Source organism: Odocoileus virginianus, chromosome 19 (assembly GCF_023699985.2).
Source record: "Odocoileus virginianus isolate 20LAN1187 ecotype Illinois chromosome 19, Ovbor_1.2, whole genome shotgun sequence".
NCBI classification, from domain to species: Eukaryota; Metazoa; Chordata; class Mammalia; order Artiodactyla; family Cervidae; genus Odocoileus; species Odocoileus virginianus.
In genome coordinates, this window is record NC_069692.1 from 24,225,281 (window position 1) to 24,246,883 (window position 21,603).

At 41.1% G+C, this 21,603-nt stretch overlaps 1 protein-coding gene across 2 annotated transcripts in view; it reads right to left on the bottom strand.

Moving 5' to 3' along the window:
• The window catches only part of FIG4 (FIG4 phosphoinositide 5-phosphatase), a 167,454-nt gene that overhangs the window by 75,869 nt on the left and 69,982 nt on the right, over positions 1–21,603 (bottom strand). For both annotated transcript variants that reach the window (XM_070449973.1, XM_070449974.1), the window contains 7 exons: positions 19,192–19,354; positions 18,670–18,767; positions 8,717–8,850; positions 7,326–7,442; positions 5,291–5,336; positions 4,131–4,279; positions 2,964–3,130 (listed from right to left, as the gene is read on the bottom strand). In XM_070449973.1, coding sequence (XP_070306074.1) covers positions 2,964–3,130; positions 4,131–4,279; positions 5,291–5,336; positions 7,326–7,442; positions 8,717–8,850; positions 18,670–18,767; positions 19,192–19,354 — 874 coding nt within the window. The remainder of the gene's footprint in view (positions 1–2,963; positions 3,131–4,130; positions 4,280–5,290; positions 5,337–7,325; positions 7,443–8,716; positions 8,851–18,669; positions 18,768–19,191; positions 19,355–21,603) is intronic.

Below are 21,603 nucleotides of genomic sequence, written 5' to 3' on the forward strand. Positions count from 1 at the left end.
GCCGTGGTGGGGGAAGGGGATGGCATGAATGGCAGAATGGCAAGGAGGCGGGGCCAGACCACACAGGACCTCTAGGTCTGTCCTGCACGTCCCCCCATACCCACCAGGCTGCCAACCAGCTTCTGACCCCTCTGCACGGAAACAGGGATGGTCCTACTTCATCTTGACTCCAAAGTGACTCCCACGCTCCTCACTTCCTGCTGTTCATGCTTTCCTGTGATAGATATCCTGGGTTAGGTAGTGAATTGTTTCTCTCTAAAAAGATATACTGAAGCCCTAAACCCCAAAATCCATTAATGTAATCTTATTTGAAATGAGGGTCTTTTCAGACATAATCAAGTTATGTGTGCTCAGTTGCATTCAATTCTTTGTGACCCCATGGACTGTAGCCCACCAGGCTCCTCTGTCCATGGGATTTTCCAAGCAAAAATACTGGGATGGGTTGCTATTTCCTTCTCCAAAGGATCTTCCTGACCCAGGAATCAAACCAGGTCTCCTGCGTTTCCTGCATTGGTAGGCGGATTCTTTACCATTACACCACCTGGGAAGCCTGAATCAAGTTAAGATAATGCCATACTGAATTAGGGTAGACCCTAATCCAATTAGGGCTTTGCAGGTGACACTAGTGGTAAAGAACGGGCCTGCCAATGCAGGAGACGTAAGAGCACGGGTTTGATCCCTGGGTCAAGGATCCCCCAGAGAAGGAGATAGCAACCACCCCAGTATTCCTGCCTGGAAAATCCCATGGACAGAGGAGGCTGGCGGGCTGTAGCCCATGTCACAAAGAGTCGGACACGACTGAAGTGACTGAGTGTGCCTGCGTGTGCCTGCGTGCTAATCCAATATGACTGCTGTCCTTACAGGAAGAGGGAAACTTGACACAGACCTAGACTCAGAGGAAGAAGACCGTGTGACAAATGGAAGCAAGACAGTTGCAAGCCAAGGAACACTGAGGACTGCTGGCAAAATATCAGAAGCTGGGAAGAGACATTCTCCTCTATGGACTTCAGAGTGAACTTGGCTCTGCTGACAACTTGACACCAACCTTCTACCATTGAACTGTGAGATAAGTTTCTATTGTTTTACATCACCTAGTTCTTGGTATTCTGTTGCAGCAGCCTTAGGAAACTGTCACAGATTTTGCTTCTGTGTGAGTGGGACCATGATTTGCTTCTGAGCAATGGTTATGGCAAAGTGATGGCATGTCACCCCACAGTTACATTATGTTATATAAGACTGTCTTGCCAGAAGACTCATTCTAGAGACCCTTTCCCATGCCAGTGATGAAGACGCAAGCTGCCATGAGCTCTACAAGGAACAAGTCCACAACGAACTGAATTCCCCCAACAAGCACATGAGCAGGGAAGCAGATCCTCCCCGAATGAGGCCTCTGGATGAGACCACAGTCTGACTGACATCTCCACTACAACATGGTAAGACCCTCTGCAGAGAACCTGGCTAAACTGTGCCTGGAATTCTGACCCAGAGAAATCATGAAATAATGAATAAATGTTTTAAGCTCTCAATTTTTCAGTAATTTGTTAGATAGCACAGAAAACGAATATGCCTGCACAGTAGTGTAGCAAATCACCTTTGCATTCTCTCTGGGCACGGAAAAGGCTGAAGGCTGACTCTTTTGTGGATGTTTTCATGTACTCTCCTGAGGTTTCCAGCACTGGGGACCCCTGCAGTTCCCTTGGTGTGGGCATAGGCATCTTCTCACAGCAGGCATTTTCCTGCGACTCCTTCCTTGGGAAGCCAGTGATCAATCACCTCCTGGTTCCTGCTGCTATGGTCCCTCTGGCCAGGACCTAGGCCAGTGCCATGCCAGCACCCTCCCCCACGGGGCCCACCTCTGGGCATCTGGTAGGCCTAATGATCCTTTGGCTTAACCAACTCTAAGAGGGGAGGCCATTCCCAACATGGCAACTCAGCCCGTGCCTCTGCTTCAGCTTTGCTACACAGCAGCCCGAAGCCAACAGCTCCCCCGGGTCCCTCCAACGAAAGAACACTACATCGAGCCTGCCCAGAGGCCGGTTCTCTCCAGGCCGGAGGTAAAGAAGCAGGGGTGGGGGACAGTCACTGCGTAGCGAAAACTCAAAGAATCTCTTTGCCGATCTCTCTTCTCTACATTTTGTAAACGTTTTTATCTTTAATCTAGTTCAAGAGTCCAAGACTCACAGAATCAACCTGAGCTCTTCCTTTAAAAATTCTGTGCATTGGACCTGTCTCACAATCACTTTGGTGGGTGACATCAGAATGGAGGCAGAAAAAGTGTCATTTTAACCACCTGTTGCTGTTAGTACTCCCAAGTCATAAAATAAGAAGAGACTAAAATTTAGTGTTAATGTTACTTCCCATTTCTAGCTGACATTTAAAAGAATCAGTGATATTCACATTCTTAGACAACTGTTAAAATGATGAACTCTATTTAAAAATAATGACTCAACACTCTTAAATTGATCTATGTATTACCAGGGCTTCCTGGGTGGCTCAGCTGGTAAAGAATCCGCCTGCAATGCAGGAGGCCTGGGTTCGATCCCTGGGTCAGGAAGATCTCCTGAAGAAGGAAAAAGGCTACCTACTCCAGTATTCTGGCCTAGAGAATTCCATGGGCTGTATAGTCCATAGGGTTGCAAAGAGTGGGACACGACAGAGTGACTTTCATTTTCATTATAAGCAAAAACTAGGAATAAGGCAGAAGCCAAGGAATTACAGTACTGAAGTATATAAAAGCTCCAGTTATGGGTGGCCCAAGTGCCCTACTTAAAATACAAAGCTTATTCATTCATTTACTGCATATCTACTGAGCACCTCCTAAGTGAGAGATTCTGTTTTATTTAAACTTTTAAAATATTTAACTTTGATATTACTTTTCCAGTTAGCTTTAAAAACAGGGATATGTAAAAGAGAAAAATATGCACCAGGATAAGTCTCAGAAATGCATATAACTCCAGAATTACCTGAAAAGGCATTGCTGTAATATCGAGATAGGGTCTGCATGATGTCTTTTGAGTGCTGGGTCCACGGTGCTATCTTTCTGTAGGTTTTTACACGATGAACAAGTTGGGAACCACCATACTGAAGGGACAGGGTATCCCCATGGTCTTCATAGAGTTCCTCAAACAACCTAAGAAGCCCAAGTAAAACACACAAACACTAAAGAATTTCATCCAAAGTATCATACACCTTATTCACTTAGCTACAAACTCAAAACAAGTCTTTTCCTACATGAATTCCTCTGAGCCTTTCTTTTCAAGTAGACTCTTCAACATCTTGAAGATAAATGCATATGCAAAATGTATTATATTTTATAGTAATAGTCCAATAAGCAACAAAATCACAGAAAACTCTAAGGAAAAAAAAAAAGCAGGGGACCAGAAAGGTATAACCCCACCCAAGCCTAGACCAAGGTGGTTCTACTCTCTTAAAAGACTCCTAACTTTCTGCAGCCTGCCAGCTCAATTTACCTCCCATGACAGAATTTCCTGTTCTCTCTGAATTGCCTTTGGAAGAAAGGACAAGCTCTTGTCACATCAAACCATATTCTTTCCTAGAAATACATGTTTGAAACTTACGTTTCTTCAAGTGCCTGTTAAGGTTTTTTAATGCAGTGATGGCTGAGATCTGGCCATTTGTGAGCTGAGCACTCTTTTGGACAGAGCCTTGACGACTATCTCAGAGGACTGATAATAGCCATCACTGCCTTTCAAGAAACAGTACTTCATGCACTGTCATGGACCCAATGGGCAGTGAAATAACAGTATTTCTTACCGAAGAACCAATCTTTTATCTATCTTACCTGTTTAATTCAAAATATATGAAGACATATTACTTTTTTCCTAACACAGTCTGAGATCTTTTTTTTTCTTAAAGAAACTCACTAGTTTGGATTTATCTAAAGTACACAGTGTTTTTTGATAATTAACATGAATAGGAAAACAAAACCATGGCAACAACACACAGGGCTTTAATAGAAATAGATGTTACCAAATTTAAATAACATCTTTTAACAACATAATTTTTGAGAAGCCAAAGGGGGAAATAAGTTCATAAAAGTCCTTTATGATTAATCAAGTTTGCTTTCTGTCATTACCAGCATTTGAAAGGCAAAAAAAAATAAGGCTTACCTAACTGCATCTGTATCAAATTGTAGATTCGGTTTGTCAATTAAGCCCAAGGAGTACAGTTGATAAGCCAGAGCACACTTCCCCACCATAAACTGTGCTGTGTTGGTGCGATCCAAACAGTCCACACAGTTGGTTCTAAGAACACCAGTCTAAAGAGAAACACCTTAAACGGTCAATCATTATTCAGTCATCAGAACTACTTCCATCCTACTCAAGATTTCTTTAAGACAAGCTGCAAGTAGGGTGTTATTCCTGAACAAATAATGAAGCTTTTTTTTTTTTTCATTATAAAAGGTTATATTAAAAAAAAAAAAGGTTATATTTGCTATTTACAATATTGCTCCAATAGCATCATTATACCTTCTAGTCTATATTTGAATTTTTCTATATGAATTTTTCTATTTGAATTTTAACAAGATAAAACAAATAGCTAACATTTTCCACATGTACCAATTAGTTAAATATGTGCTTTTCCTCCTGGTCTGTCTCCTTTACTGTACAAACCAAAATATTTAGTGACTGAGGGGCTGTTTCATTCTTAAAGCATAATTAATATATATAGTGATTATCTGGCTCATTTTCCAAAGTCCTTCTAATTTATTCTTTACACATTTCTGTTTATGTTTCTATTTCCAATAATTTTATATTATGTAAAAAAAATCTATGAAAGTGAAAGTTGCTCAGTTGTGTCTGACTCTTTGTGACCCCATAGACTATACAGTCCATGGAATTCTCCAGGCCAGAATACTGGAGTAGGTAGCCTTTCCCTTCTCCAGGGGATCTTCCCAACCCAGAGATCAAACCCAGGTCTCCCACATTGCAGGTGGATTCTTTACTAGGCTGAGCCACAAGGGAAGTCCAAGAATACTGGAGTGGGTAGCCTGTCCCTTCTCCAGTGGATCTTCTCAACTCAGGAATTGAACCAGGGTCTCCTGCATTGCTATCAGGGAAGCCCCCCCCAAAAATCTATGGGCTATTATTATTTCAGCCACACATTCTTTCCAAGAGTTAAACACTAGCTGTAAGGCATTAAAACTTGTTCTCAAATGATTAATAATGTTGCATTCAATAAGAAGTATCTCTCTCCATGGTTGCTTTCAGAAAACATCACACACAGTGAATACAGATTCTGTTCATTATTAACACAATGTCATCTATACCTGCAGGCGACCAGTGGGAATCACGCATCCTCCTAGTTCATTCCACCTGTGTTTAAAAATACATGCTTTAATTTTACAATATTTAATAACATAATCTATATTCATATTTGGTACCAGCTCTTTATTAAGAATCAAAGTAATAGGGCTGAATGCCCCTGAATAATCAGTTGATTCAGTTTACTTTCTTAGTAAGTGAATTTGCAAATAACAAAGATGGAATGCTACCCATGCTCTCCTCAAAGGGAGGCCAGGAAAGGAGCATCTTAGCCTGCTTCAGCCCCACACACTAGCATTTTGTCACCCACATTCATCCAAAATCTCTTACTTTAATTTAAGCCCATTTCCTGTTTGGTCTCTATAGACATGAATAATAATTGCAGATCAACTTTATAATACAATCTACCAGGCCTGATCCTTCTTCCCTCAACTTTAGGAGGTTCTACTTCCTTCAGCTTTTCTTCGTGGAGCTTTGCTACAGTCCTTTCATTGCTTTTACAAACTTCTTTATTATTTTCCTTTCCACGTGTTTTCTCCATGTGCCAATGAAGGCATGAGGAAATATTCTATTATAAGTACTATGTAATGACATTAATATTTTAATTATTTTAAAGAAGGTGCAGTGCAAAAAAAGAGTTAACACAGCAGGCCTGACTGCTATCCTCAGAAAGGCCCGCTTACAAGGCTGGCCCTTGGCTGGCGCTGGGAACTTTAATTTCCACCATTCCCAGAACAGACAAGCACGGCTCGTGGTGCCTAAGCTGTTTGTAGAAACAACGTGGTTTGCTGAACAGCCTTTCCTTCTGGGAGCCTGAAATTTTGGTAGCTGCCAGGCAGAGCTGCCTGCGGGACCACTTCTAGTAAAATCCCTGGCACCGAGTCGTTAATCACTTCCCCTGGCTGGTAACACTTCACGCTCGCTGTCACAAGTTGCTGGGGGAATTGAACATGCTCCGTGAGACTCCACCAGGAGAGGACTCTGGAAGCGAGTGCCTCATTTCCTCTGGACTTTGTCCCATGTGCTTTCTTCCTTGCCTAATTTTGCTCTGTTCTGCGTGTTCACAATAAATCATAGCCAAGAGGACACCACCACACTGCGACCCCTGAGTTCTCTTAGGAAATCACAGAGCCCGGGAGGGGTCTTAGGGACCCTGGTCACAGATGCCCTGCAAGTCAAACTATAACAGAAGGACTACTTGCAAAGATGTACACATTAATAATTGGTGAGGTGGTTTTTTTTCTTGCTTTTTGCATGTTTTTTCTTTACCATTATAGTTAATTTTGTTAACTGAAAATAAAATGCTGGAAATACATAATATTGGTTCTTTAAAGATAAATTAAGCACAGATGCTTGATCTGAACAAGCTCACAAAGTAGTAATGAAGAAAGATTTGTGAGCAAATAACTACAATACAGTGATAAATTTCATTAAAATGTTAGCATAGACTGGTCTGACTCTTTGGGACCCCATGGACTGTAGCCCACCAGGCTCCTCTGTCCATGGGATTTTCCAGGCAAGAATACTGGAGTGGGTTGCCATTTCCTTCTCCAGGGGATCTTCCTGACCCAGGGACTGAACCTGGGTCTCCTGCAGGCAGATTCTTTACTGTTTCAGCCACCAAGGAAGCCCCAATGAAGAAAGATCTGTGAGCAAATAACTAATACAGTGACAAATTTCATTAAAATGTTAGTATAAATACTAATCTATAGACAGGTGCACAAGAAAAAATTTTCCTGCTACTTAGTACTGAAACACAGAATTCATTACAGAAAGTTTTATTTAACAGAAATACTTTATGTAACATTTATTCTAAGAAACAAGAGATTCTGTGGCTTCTATCTCAAGGTATGTAGCTGCCAGGAGAATCTCCCACCCTCATGAATGTTCATTCCACAAACACATGGACAGGGTGTCGTCTCCCCAAAGGAATAAAGTCATCTATTTTCCTAGGAGTACAAATTGCTCATGTCTAGAATACTTTTTGTCTATAAGAGCTAACTTCTTGATATCTTTTAGGTTTTAAAACACCATACGTACTTTTCATCTGGCCGCAGAATGCTACAGTAAGAATCGGGACGGTTTACAAAGAAGCCTGTTTTCTTCACCACGCTTTCTGCAATCACATTCAGGCGATCTAGAACATTACACAGCTTGCTGAGAACAAGGAGGAAGAGTAAGAGAAGTGAGAAGGGCCCGACTCTTAACATGCACCTATGTTTATCCCTAAAGCAAAGGCTACAGTAATGACACTTGGGAATGTAATTTTTTAAATCTCTGGTTTGTACTCAATAGGGACATTGCATGAATTAATTTCTAGAATGCAAGGTGTACTCAATAACTAGCAAGATTTGGCACAAGAAGGGCCTGTAACTCAATAGCAACTGTGAGCAAGCCTTAAGCTTGGCACATGGCATCTCCCAGCAAGAGCCTTTTCCAAAGCCTTTCACTCCCCAAGAGTGGAGTCAGTGAAGTCAATATGCAGTCATGAAATGTGAAGAGAGCACAATGCTCAGTGCAGCTGTTCAGGAAGAAAACACTGGTAAATAAATTACTATGAATGGCACCAACCAGTAACCAGGCTTATACTCTGGGAAGTGTGTGTATGTGTGTGTGCACGTGCATGGATCTAACTACATAAAATGATTCAGAGAAAAGTACAATGAGTCAAGTGCAAAACAATACAGTGACATTAAGAAAATGAGAGAGAGAGAACTTGATGTGAACCTAGAGTTTGTATGACGCCCAGCAAGTGAGTCAAAGGACAGTGCAAGGTTAATGAGAGTTCCTTGGAAGAGATGAGTTTTGAATCAGAACTTGACGGTAAGAGAGGTGGGAAAGCAGCCTGGGGAGGAGGGAGGAGGCGTGGAAGGAGAGGAAACAACAGGAACAAAGGGTCCAGAACTGGACTCTGGCTGCTACACTGGAGACAGAACATGACGGTTAGCTTTTCAGAAGCAGAACAGCCCTGGGAATAAAGCAGTTATTACATTCTGGAACCAACCAGATGCTGGGGCTTTCACATTACACCAAGGGGTCTGGATTTACAATAAATGGTGGGAGTTAGTGCTGGCTCACCCATGAGTGAGAACATCTGAAAGTGGCGTCTGAGAAAGGAAATAAACAGGGAGATAGAATGAAATAGAAAAAAAAAAAAAAAGGTGAAACTAATGCCTTTGAGGAAAAGCAGCAGAGGAGAGGTGTTCTGAAGTCACTAGATACTTCAAAGAGAATTTGCAACTGGTAAAAATGGTGGGCAAAAAGAGTTTGATCAAGTAATTTAAGCCCTCTAATTATACACCAGCAGTTAAACAGCCCCTCAAGCAGGTTCACAAAGGAAAATAAGAGTAACTTTACAGGGGAGGTTGCTTCCTGCTATCCTATATCACAAGAAGAGGAAAACCTAAGCAGACAGACGAGCATCCGCTCACCTTTTGGTGTACTTCGCCATGTCCCACGGAATATAAATAATCGTGTGCTCGGGAGGCAAAAACTGGTTGAGGTAGGTCACAGCAGCTACAAGCTCTTCGCTCAGAATTCTCTCATGCTTCCTTTTTTCTCGTTCCTTTTCCAAAAATTAAACATTGTCAGTGTTCAAACTGTCTTAAATTGGAGGAACAAACTTTTAACATAACTTTGCCACTAAGGCAAAAGATGAAGTGCTAAATATAAAAAAATGAAACCTACCTTATTAAGGTTAAAATAAATGCAAAGAAATAAATATGCCACTGAATTACGATCAACAATGAGCACTTAAGGAGATCAGATTTCTTGCTCGTAATCTCCTGCAGTCCCAACAAGTCCAGCTCAGCCCACACAGGCCTGTCCTACACCCCCCACACCCCATTGTGGCAAAGGAAAACTCCCCAAAGACCAGAAGAAAGGACCCCCAAGCCCCAGCCAGCTAAGGACCAGACAGAAATCAACTGGGCTTGGATGAATAATCCCCAAACTGGCAGAGTGAAGAGCGCTTTCATAGCCTTCATATGCTTTTAAACTTGACTCTCATAAAATCCCCTGGAGGTAGCCAAGGCAGCCATGTCTTCCCCTTTTACGCTGTGGCTGAATGCACTGAGGCTGAGAGGCGTGAATGCGACTACATCTGAGCGGTCCACCTCCTCGCCTGCCTGCTGTAGCTCTGGAGAGACCACACTGCCTCCCATTCAAGAGGGGCTGGTGCGTTACTACTCAGCTGTGAGCTTGGAGCTCATTTTCTGCCTCCTACCAGCCAGTTGAGACCCTCTCAACTTTTCTGAATTTCCTCATCTATAAAATGGGTAACAAGAAGAAATACAGATGGCTAACAAACACATGAAAAGATGCTCAACATCACTTATTAACAGAGAAATGCAAATCAAAACCACAATGAGGTACCATTACACGCCAGTCAGGATGGCTGCTATCCAAAAGTCTACAAGCAATAAATGCTGGAGAGGGTGTGGAGAAAAGGGAACCCTCTTACACTGTTGGTAGGAATGCAAACTAGTACAGCCACTATGGAGAACAGTGTGGAGATTCCTTAAAACACTGGAAATAGAACTGCCATATGACCCAGCAATCCCACTCCTGAACATACACACTGAGGAAACCAGAACTGAAAGAGACACGTGCATCCCAGTGTTCATCGCAGCACTGTTTATAATAGCCAGGATATGGAAGCAACCTAGATGCCCATCAGCAGATGAATGGATAAGAAAGCTATGGTACATATACACAATGGAATGTTACTCAGCCATTAAAAAGAATTCATTTGAATTAGTTCTAATGAGATGGATGAAACTGGAGCCCATTATACACAGTGAAGTAAGCCGGAAAGATAAACACCAATACAGTATACTAATGCATATATATGGAATTTTAAAAGATGGTAATGATAACCCTATATGCAAAACAGAAAAAGAGACACAGATGTATAGAACAGACTTTTGGACTCTGTGGGAGAAGGCGAGGGTGGGATGATCTGAGAGAATAGCATTGAAACATATATATTATCAAGTGTGAAATAGACCACCAGCCCAGGTTGGATGCATGAGACAAGTGCTCAGGGCTGGTGCACTGGGAAGACCCAGAGGGATGGGATGGGGAGGGAGATGGGGATGGGGAACACATGTAAATCCATGGCTGATTCATGTCAATGTATGGCAAAAGCCACTACAATATTGTAAAGTAATTAGCTTCCAACTAATAAAAATAGATGAAAAAAATAAAAATAAAATAAAATAAAAAGGGTAACAGCAGCACCTCCCTTAAAGGATTAATGTGAGGTTTAAATGAGATGAAACATCATAATTTCTTAACAGAGCACCTGATGCATGGTAAGTATTAATACAAAACAGACCATTTGTATTATTATTCTGATCAGGACTTTACTCAGAAACAAACATGCAAACAAAAAGTAACTCAGCAATACGGACTATTACTGGCATCAGGATAGGTCTACGCTGTTTTCAACCATGGTGGTTACTTTTCAACTGTCATGAATTTAATTATATAATCACCAAGGAAACAAAAGAAAATGTATCTATTTTGCACAACTGTATATATCAAATGGAGGAATTAGAGTTAGGACCAGTGATAAATCAGTTTTAGGTGAACAAATATTAGCTTATTTTTACATCTGAGAAAATTAAATTACATACCTGGAATTTTTCTCAAACGTATTTTAAAGCAACTAGAGAAACAACAAGTTTGTGAATTTCTTATGTCAAATCTGACATTGAAGGAGATGCAGAGGTAAGGTTATTTCATCAACTTTGGATCATCTCTATGCAAAGAGCCTGCTTTATGCAGTCTGCCCACAGTGGATTCGTTACTGAATTGTCTAGTCAACTGCCTTTGGGTCACAGACCATTTAACAACCAGATGAAAACTACATAAGAAAGTGACTTTGTACATCATTTCAAAGGGTTCAGAGATCCTCCCAATAGCTGTCCAAGGCCCCAGATTAAAGTCCTCTGATGGAGAATGACATCAGACCCTTGGTTGGCTTCCTATTAATCATGAGCAGCAGCACTGACAGTGTAAGGATTGCTGCAAAATTTTTGTCAAGCAGTGTCTCAAACTTACACATGGCGGGGGAAGCAGGTGGGAAGGAGATAGTTCACACACAGGACCAAAGAGAAAAATCAAGAAAGGTGTTCCATTTTAGATACTTCATACGGAGGCAGAACAAAGAGTGACTATCCCTTGATCTCTACACACACACACACCCAGACACACTTTGACTAGTTAATATGGACTTCTTCCAAGTGAACTGAATAAACATCTTCTTCTATCCTATGAATAAAGTAACTGATGACAAAAAGCAATCAAACATTTTTTCTATTCTACAAAACAGCAACTTAATCTCCAAAGTATTTTCTCGTTATTGTCAGGATTTGTATGACAATGGAATAATAAACAAAAATGATTTTAAAATCTATTGACTGGCATTTAAATATTAAGAAGTAAATGTTCATTTGAGAAATCTGGGCAGGAACACTTTATGATCACATGTATCTGATATTATATTTTGAACCTGCATACTTAATAGAGAAATAATTTATTTCATACATCATGAATTTCCATTTAACCATAGCTTTTAACTACACTACAAGGACTCTATAATATATGAAGAAAATTCACTAACTTAGGCTGACATTTATATTCTAGTGATAACTTTTTAATTCAGTGCTTCAGCAATAATTTATTTCTATACAAACAATATCTTATTGCCTATACATTTATTAGAAAATTGTTCATGAAGGTTCTTGTTAGTAGAGTTTTGTTTCTTGAATTTTTTTATGTTTCTTATTGCTACTGTGTGATATCAGGCTGAGGTTATGGATCATCCAGCTATTGTGTTATATTATTCTGAATTGACAGCAAGAGAGATAAAATTTCTGAACTGATGTGAACAAAAGTCTAAAAAGTGATGTATTTAATACTTGATTTATTTTACAAAGTCAATCCCTGATTGTCATTATATATATAGTCATTATATTATATATTATTATATTATTTATATTATATTATAATTATATAATTTAATTAAATTATATTATTATATATATCATTAATATAATAGTTGATACATAATATATATTATGTTAATAATATAATATATATTATATATTATGTTAATAATATATAATATATAATATAATGACAATCAGGGACTGACTAAAAAAATCAAGTATTAAATACATCACTTTTTAGACTTTTGTTCACATCAGTTCAGAAATAATAATCAATAATTATTAATATTAATATAATAAATGTTATGAAATAATAAAATAATTATTAAATAAAAATTTGATATAAACATTAAATAAATTTATTTAATTAAATAATAAAACAATGGATAACTATTAATAATTAATAAAATAATAGTTATTTATATTATATATAATAATATTACAGGAGTTTTGGGTGTTGGCAGTCACCTAATTGAAGCAGATCAATAATTTCCTAAGCCAAAGAGCAACAAAGGGAGAACTAAAGCTTCCTGCCTCACTGTCCACGGCTCCCCTCCTCATCACCTTCCTCCTCTGACACACACACACAGACACACAGACACACACACACCCCCCACACCTCTGAACCCACGCACTTAGTTCTCTGGCCCTCTCCCAGCAACTGGCTCACAGTTTGCATCCCTAGCCCACGCTCTGCCTCCACTCTGGCCAGGCCATCATTCCCACCCTCACCACTCCAGCTCAAGCCATTCACCACAGGTAACTCCTCTGCCCTCACCATTTCTTACCCGGAACCTCTTTTATTTTCAGACAGCTTGTTTTAAACACCGCACCTCACAAGAACCCCAGCCCACTGACAGCTCTGCTTTCCCCACCACCCTCTCCATGATTCGCCCTCCTCCAGCCCAGGTTGCACGGTCCGCTTCAATTAGATGACTGCCAACACCCAGGACCCCTCTGATCTGTCCTTTATGTCACCCCTGTACGGCAAAACTAAAGGAACCCAATTATCTACGTCCTCTGTGTGTCTGGGCTTCCCTCGTAGCTCAGCTAGTAAAGAATCTGCCTGCAATGCAGGAGACCCCGTTTCAATTCCTGGGTTGGGAAGCTCCCCTGGAGAAGGGACAGGCTATCCACTCCAGTATTCTTGGGTTTCCCTTATGGCTCCGCTGGTAGAGAATCCACCTGCAGTGTGGGAGACCTGGGTTCGATCCCTGGGTTGGGAAGATCCCCTGGAGAAGGAAAAGGCTACCCACTCCAGTATTCTGGCCTGGACAATTCCATGGACTGTATAGTCCATGGCGTCACAAAGAGTCGGACACGACTTAGAGAATTTCACTTTCTGTGTTTATACCCATTCACTAGCACTGCCAGGAAAAGTCAGGCAATAGCACGACCTAAAAAATCCTGGAATTTGCCATCACCAACCTGGAATTTACCCTTAGCGTTGCCTGGAGGTCTCTGGTCAACCCACCCTCCCACATATATGAAGGTTGTGAAACTTCCACCACCCTCAAACTTTTGCTCTGAGCAGGCAACCTTCCCTCTGACCTTAAGGACAAGTTAAAGCCATCAGGAGGGGAAGTAAGTGCACGTACATGCATATACAACACACACACACACACACACACACACACACACACACACACACACACGTACCCTTACGATTCTGTCCTCCCATTAAAGTAACGCCTCCCTCCAGGTTTCAGATTTCCTCCTTTCCTCTCAAGTACATTATGCCCTGATCACCCCTTCTCTTTCCTGTATTCTTTCCTCTCCTTAAGGCTCTCAAACGGATCCTTCCCGAACACTTTTACACACATCACTATGATCTCTTCAAGAAACAACAACCAGATGAAAACACCAACTCTTCCACATTTCTCACTAGGTGCTTCATTTCTCTAAGAGGATCAAACCAGTCCATCCAAAGGGAAGTCAGTCCTGAATATTTATTGGAAGGACTGATGCTGAGGCTGAAGCTCCAATACCTTGGCCATCTGATGCAGAGAACTGACTCACTGGAAAAGACCCTGATGCTGGGCAAGATTGAAGGCAGGAGAAGGGACGACAGAGGATGAGATGGTTGGATGGTATCACTGACTCGATGGACACGAGTTTGAGTAAGCTCCGGGAGTTGGTGATGGACAGGGAAGCCTGGCGTGTTGCAGTCCATGGGGTCGCAAAGAGTCGGACATGACTGAGCGACTGAACTGAACTGAGCTCAGTCCATCCCACTCAGTACCCCTGGTGTTGGGAGTATCAATGAGTGTATTTTCTGTTTTCATCTTACCTGACCCATCAGCAGCCTTTGCCACTGTCAACTGCTTACTTGCTTCATCACAAAACATGCTTTCTCTTAGCTGTCATAGCACAGCACTCACCTGGTTTTCCTCCCACTTTTCCATCTGTCCTTTCTCTAACTCCTTTACGGATTCACCCTGTTCTACCTGGACACGAGGAGCTGGAGGTTCTCGAGTCGAGACCAGAGGCTCTTTGCTCTTCTCTCTTGGCAGCCTCGGTTGGGCATCCTCTCCACACCCACGTCTTCAAATATCGCCAGGACTCAGACGGGCCATAATATCACATCTCAGCCCAGACCTCTCTCCTGAGCTTTCACCTCACATAGCTACCACCTACTTTCCATCTCCTTTGACAGGACTCAACCCATCTCAAACCTCAACACATTCAAACCGCACTGACCACCTTCCCTCACAGACAGTCTGTGTTCCCTGGCTCAGTGAATGGCATCGCCACCCATCCACCTGAGTGAGTCAGAAACCGCAGGATCCAATCTCACCCCTGCCTCTCCCTCCTCTCAGACCCAGCTCATCACTGAGTCCACTGCCTGCGTCCACTCCTCTCCACCTCTACCACACCACCCTAGCTGAGGCCAGTTACCCTGTGCTGGATAATTATAACAGCCCTATGGGGTCTTCCAACATCGATTATAGGCTGTACCAGTCTATTCCTTCTCTACCTTGAGGCCAGGATAATCTTCTCAAAACAGAAATCTGATCACCATCTTCGCAACTCTACAAAACCTTCAATGGTTTTGGAAAGTCAAGACCAGACCTGACTCATTAACACACCCTACAAGGCTCTATAAGTCTGGCATAGCTAACTCTTCAGTCTCTTCTCACAACAGGCTCTCCTGCCCGATTCTCTGGGACCCAGTCAGAGAGGTTTTTCTTCCTCAAACGCACCTTATGCCCTCCCGTCCCAGGGCCTTTGTACCTGCTGCTCTCCTTCCTCTTGGCCCTGTAAAGGCCTCTTCATTCAGAGGCGTTGCACTGACTCATCACTTCTTCAGGGAAGACTTCTTTCCCGCTATAAGCTCTCACAGCGTCATAACCCTGTCTTGGTACCCCTGCATCACTTTACCATCTCCTGTTAGACTGTGAGCCCAGAGAAGGCAGGCACTGTTTTTACGATTGCCTTGGCACAAGGGAAACCTTCACAACTGTTAAACGGTGGCTTAAATAGATGTAGGATTCCTTGGTTTCTAATTAAATTGGATTATGCTTATTATAATTAATGATCTTGGTTATCCAGGTCATACAGTCAGCAAAAACAAGACTGGGAGCTGACTGGGACTCAGATCATGAGCTCCTTATTGCAAAGTTCAGACTTGAAGAAAGTAGGGAAAACCACTAGGCCATTCAAGTATGACCTAAATCAAATCACTTACAGTAGAAGTGACAAATAGATTCAAGGGATTAGATCTGATAGAGTACCTAAAGAACTATGGACAGAACTATGGACATAACATTGTATAGGAGGTGGTGACCAAAACCATCACCAAGAAAAAGAAATGCAAAAAGGCAAAATGGCTGCTGAGGAGGCCTTACAAAGAGCTGAGAAAAGAAGAGAAGCAAAAGGTAAAGGAGAAAAAGAAACATCCATCTGAATGCAGAGTTCCAAAGAATAGCAAGGAGAGATAAGCAAGTCTTAAGTGAACAACGCAAATAAAACAATAGAATAGGAAAGACCAGATATCTCCTCAAGAAAATTAGAGATACCAAGGGAACATTTTATGCAAAGATGGGCACAATAAAGGACAGAAACTATGAATAAAATAGAAGCAGAAGATATTAAGAAGAGATGACAAAAATACACAGAAGAGCTGTACAAAAAAATTCTTAATGACCCAGAAAACCATGATGATGTGATCACTCACCTAGAGCCAGACATCCCAGAGTGCAAAGTCAAGCAGGCCTTAGGAAGCAATACTATGAACAAAGCTAGTGGAGGTGATGGAATTCCAGGTGAGTTATTTCAAATCCTAAAAGATGATGCTATTAAAGTGCTGCACTCAATACGCCAACAAATTTGGAAAATCTAGCAGTGGCCACAGGACTGGAAAAGGTCAGTTTTCACTCCAAACCCAAAGAAGAAAAATGCCAAAGAATGTTCAAACCACCGCACAATTGTACTCATTTCACATGTTAGCAAGGTAATGCTCAAAATCCTTCAAACTAGGTTTCAATAGTACGTGAACCTAGAACTTTCAAATGTACAAGCTGGATTTAGAAAAGGCACAGGAACCAGAGATTAAATTGCCAACATCTGCTGGATCACAGGAAAAATAAGGGAATTCCAGAAAAATATCTACTTCTGCTTTACTGACTATGCCAAAGCCTTTGACTGTGTGGGTAACAACAAACTGGAAAATATTAAAGAGATGGGAATACCAGACCACCCTGCCTGCCTCCTAAGAAACCTGTATGTAGGTCAAGAAGCATCAGTTAAAACCAATTTCAAACTAGGAAAGGAGTATGTCAAGGCTGTATATTGTCATCCTGCTTATTTAACTTCTATGCAAAATACATCATGTGAAATGCCAGGCTGAATGAAGTTCAAGCTGTAATCAAGATGCTCAGAAGAAATATCAACAACCTCAGATATGCAGAAGCCACCACCCTAATGGCAGAAAGTGAAGAAGAACTAAAGAACCTCTTGATGACGGTGAAAGACGAGAATGAAAAAGCTGACTTAAAACTCAATAGTCTAAACACTAAGATCATGGCATCTGGTCCCATTACTTCTTGGCAAATAAATGGGGAAAAAATGGAAACAGTGACAGACTTAATCTTTTGGGACTCCAAAATCACTGCAGACAGTGACAGTAGCCATAAAATTAAATGATGCTTGCTCCTTGGAAGAAAAGCTATGACAAACCTAGAGAGTTTATTAAAAAGCAGAGACATCACTTTGCTGACAAAGGTCTGTATACTCAAAGCTATGGTTTTTCCAGTAATCATGTATAATAGATGTGAGAATTGGACCATAAAGAAGGCTGAGCACTGAAAGGTTGATGCTTTTGAACTGTGGTGTTGAAGAAGACTCTTGAGAGTCCCTAGGACAGCAAGGAGATCAAACCAGTCAATCCTAAAGGAAATCAGTCCGGAATATTCATTGGAAGGACTGAAGCTGAAACTCCAATACTTTGGCCACCTGATACGAAGATCTGACTTTTGGACAAGACCCTGACGCTGGGAAAGACTGAAGACAGAGAAGGGGGTGACAGAGGATAGATGATTGGATGGTATCACTGACTCAATGGACCTGAGTTTGAGCAAACTCTGGGAGATGGTGAAAGACTGGGAAGCCTGGTGTGCTGCAGTCCATGGGGTTGCAAAGAGTCAGACATGAACAAGTGACTGAACAACAACAACAAATACTTATAACCAACTTCTCAGAATAATCTCAGATACTAGAAAGTGCTGGCCAACTGCCATAGTCATAATATAGCAAAACACTTGCTTTTCACATCCAGGGTTTTCCTAGCCACAGAATGAGATTCCTCCACTTCATTTGGTTGCAATAGACACAGATATAATTTCCTACCTGGTCTCCCACCCTCCACGCCAGGCTTTTGACCTGGCTGCCTACTCATATACACAAGACACGCTGACCAGACAGTGTACTCTGACATAGAAGCACAGAATTATGAGACCAGGTCACCACTCTGTCCACCAGATTCCTGAGCCACAACTGCACCCCAATTTCTGAATCTAGTTCTTAGATCCTATTCCACATATTATCTTGCCCAGCAGATCTTCTGGATTGTCAAGGGAAGTTACTCTATCAAGGCTAGCCTGTGGGTGTTTGATCTCCATGCTTCCTTCTCCCAGATGTCCTAGAAACTGAGGCAGAATTTCACCCATACCTAGTTCACCCCAGGAAAGTAGAAGACAGACATGCTCATTTCTCTTTCCTAAGAAACCCACCACAGAGTCTGAGTTACCCAGGGAAAAGGCCACATGGACTCTGAGGCCAAAGGATAGAGGTTCAGACAGTTCAGACACAGTGACTCGTCACAGCACGATCCACCCACAACCCTCTCCTCCTTTAAAGCAGGCTAGTTAAGCCCCTTCATGTTGTCTAGGGTGATCAAATTTCATAACCAAACAGAGAGCATGTCATACCTTCACTAAATTCAAGACAATGATGGGCGAGCCAAACCTCTGAAGCATCTGGTCAAAGTGAAGGGCAGCCACGTGGGCAAACGGATCTGCCTGATCCACTGGGAGGAAAAAACAAATAAGTACCAGAATGAAAATTATACAGCAAGAATAAAAGCTGCACAGGGTCTTGTTTCACTTTATAATGTTTATAGAAATGTAAGTCAATTGATCTTCTGGTAGTTTCAGGTCTCAAATTCCTCTTAAGCGTATCATTCTTCATATATTCATTGAATTAGAATGATTCTTACATTTCTGAATATAATTAATTATATTTACATATTTTAAATATAAATAATTTTCTAGTGGCCAAAATTAAAAATAAATGTATATGAAGTTGTTGCATAAAAATATCAGTAGTCTTGATTCTAAAGTATCTACTTTTCAGTACTAAAACTCCATGCTTTTATGAAATTTCTGTTGGCAGCAGTTTACTCTCTAATGTGAGTAAAGGAGAGTTACTATTGAAAAGACTGTTCCACTCACATGTAATAGGTGGCTTAGGCATCATAGTTGAAATGTCCTGCGACCAGTATAAGGGAACTGATCCTCTAACTTGTACATAAGAAGAATAACTTCCTGCAGTGAAAGACATGACAGAAGCATCGCAGAGTATCTGTTCAGTTTCCACTTCATTTGCAACATCACCCTGGAAAGAAAGGTGCATTCACAGATGTTTTATATTCTCAGAATTTTTTAATGGAAAAAATTGTCAAGTACTGAATGAAAATATAATTCCTATTCTTAGAATATTTTAAAAGAGGTAAGTGCTGATCAATATTTGATGCACATATTAAAAAAGGAAAATCATTAAGATGCAATAAAGGAAGGCAATTAAAAATAGCATAGAATAGACAAGGGAAAAATCAAATTAAATAGCTAATAATACAGGTAATAGAGTGCACAGAAGGCGAGAAAAGGAAAACAATTACAAGATATTACAGGAGATTAGTAAGACCAGTGAAATATAAAAATTCAATTCTGAAGACCAAGGAGGAATGAAAGGACAAAAAGTAAGATTCAAATAAAATGCCTGATGGACAGAAGAAAAAAAATCTTGACAGCTTTACTTATAAAGTATATGAGGCTATAACAAAGAATAATTTTAGAGGTATTAACAACATGCCTGTTTAATTACCCTCGATATATCCAAAACTACATAACAGAGCTGCGAAACTCTGTTCTTCTCCAGTTGCTCAGTCGTGTCTGACTCTGTGACCCCAAGGACTGCAGCTCACCAGACTTCTCTGTCCACCACCAGCTCCCAGAGCTTGCACAAACTCATGTCCATTGAGTTGGTGACGCCATCCAACCATCTCATCCTCTGTCGTCCCCTTCTCCTCCTGCCTTCAATCTTTCCCAGCATCAGGGTCTTTTCCAACGAGTCATTTCTTCACATCAGGTGGCCAAACTACTAGAGTTTCAGCTTCAGCATCAGTCTTCCAATGAATATGCAGGACTGATTTCCTTTGGGATTGACTGGTTTGATCTCCTTGCAGTCCAGGGGACTCTCAAAGGTCTTCTCCAACACCACAGCTCAAAAGCATCAATTCTCTGGTGCTCAGCTTTCTTTATAGTCCAACTATCACATCCATACATGACTATAGGAAAAACCACAGCTTTGACTATACAGACTTTTCTTGGCAAAATAACGTCACTGCTTTTTAGCACGCTATCTAGCTTTGTCATAGCTTTTCTTCCAAGGAGCAAGCATCTCTTAATTTCATGGCTGCAGTCACCATATGCAGTGATTTTGGAGCCCAAAAAAATAAAGTCTATCACTGTTTCCATTGTTTCCCCATCTATATGCCATGAAGTGATGGGACCAGATGCCATGATCTTAGTGTTTTGACTGCTGAGTTTTTTTTTTTTTCCATTTATTTTTATTAGTTGGAGGCTAATTACTTTACAACATTGCAGTGGTTTTTGTCATACATTGAAATGAATTAGCCATGGATTTACATGTATTCCCCATCCCGGTCCCCCCTCCCACCTCCCTCTCCACCCCATCCCTCTGGGTCTTCCCAGTGCACCAGGCCTGAGCGTTTTAAGCCAACTTTTTCACTCTCCTCTTTCACTTTCATCAAGAGGCTCTTTAATTCCTCTTTGCTTTCTGCCATAAGGGTGGTGTCATCTGCATATCTGTGATTATTGACATTTCTCCCACAATCTTGATTTCAGCTTGTGCTTCATCCAGCTCAGCATTTTGCATGATGTACTGTGCATATAAGTTAAATAAGCAGGGTGACAATATACAGCTTTGATATACTCCTTTCCCAGTGATATACTCCTTTGGAACCAGTCCGTTGTTCCATATCTGGTTCTAACTGTTGCTTCTTGACCTGAATACAGGTTTCATAGGAGACAGGTAAAGAGGTCTGGTACTCCCATCTCTCTAAAAATTTTCCACACTTTGTTGTGATTCACACAGTCAAAGGCATTAGCATAGTCAATGAAGCCAAAGTAGATGTTTTCCTGGAATTCTCTTCTTTTTCTATGATCCAAAGGATGTTGGCAATTTGATCTCTGGTTTCACTGCATTTTCTAAATCCAGCTTGAACATCTGGAAGTTCTTAGTTCATGTACTGTTGAAGATTCGCTTGGAGCATTTTGAGCATTACTTTGCCAGCATGTGAAATAAGTGCAATTGTACAGCAGTTTGAATGTTCTTTGGCATTGGGATGAAAACTGATCTTTTTTCAGTCCTAGGGCCACCGCTGAGTTTTCCTAATTTGCTGGCATATTGAGTGCAGCACTTTAACAGCATCATCTTTTAGGATTTGAAATAGCTCAACTGGAATTCCATCACCTTCACTAATTTTGTTCACAGTAATGCTTCTTAAGGCCTACTTGACTTCACACTCTAAGATGTCTGGCTCTAGGTGAGTGATCACACCA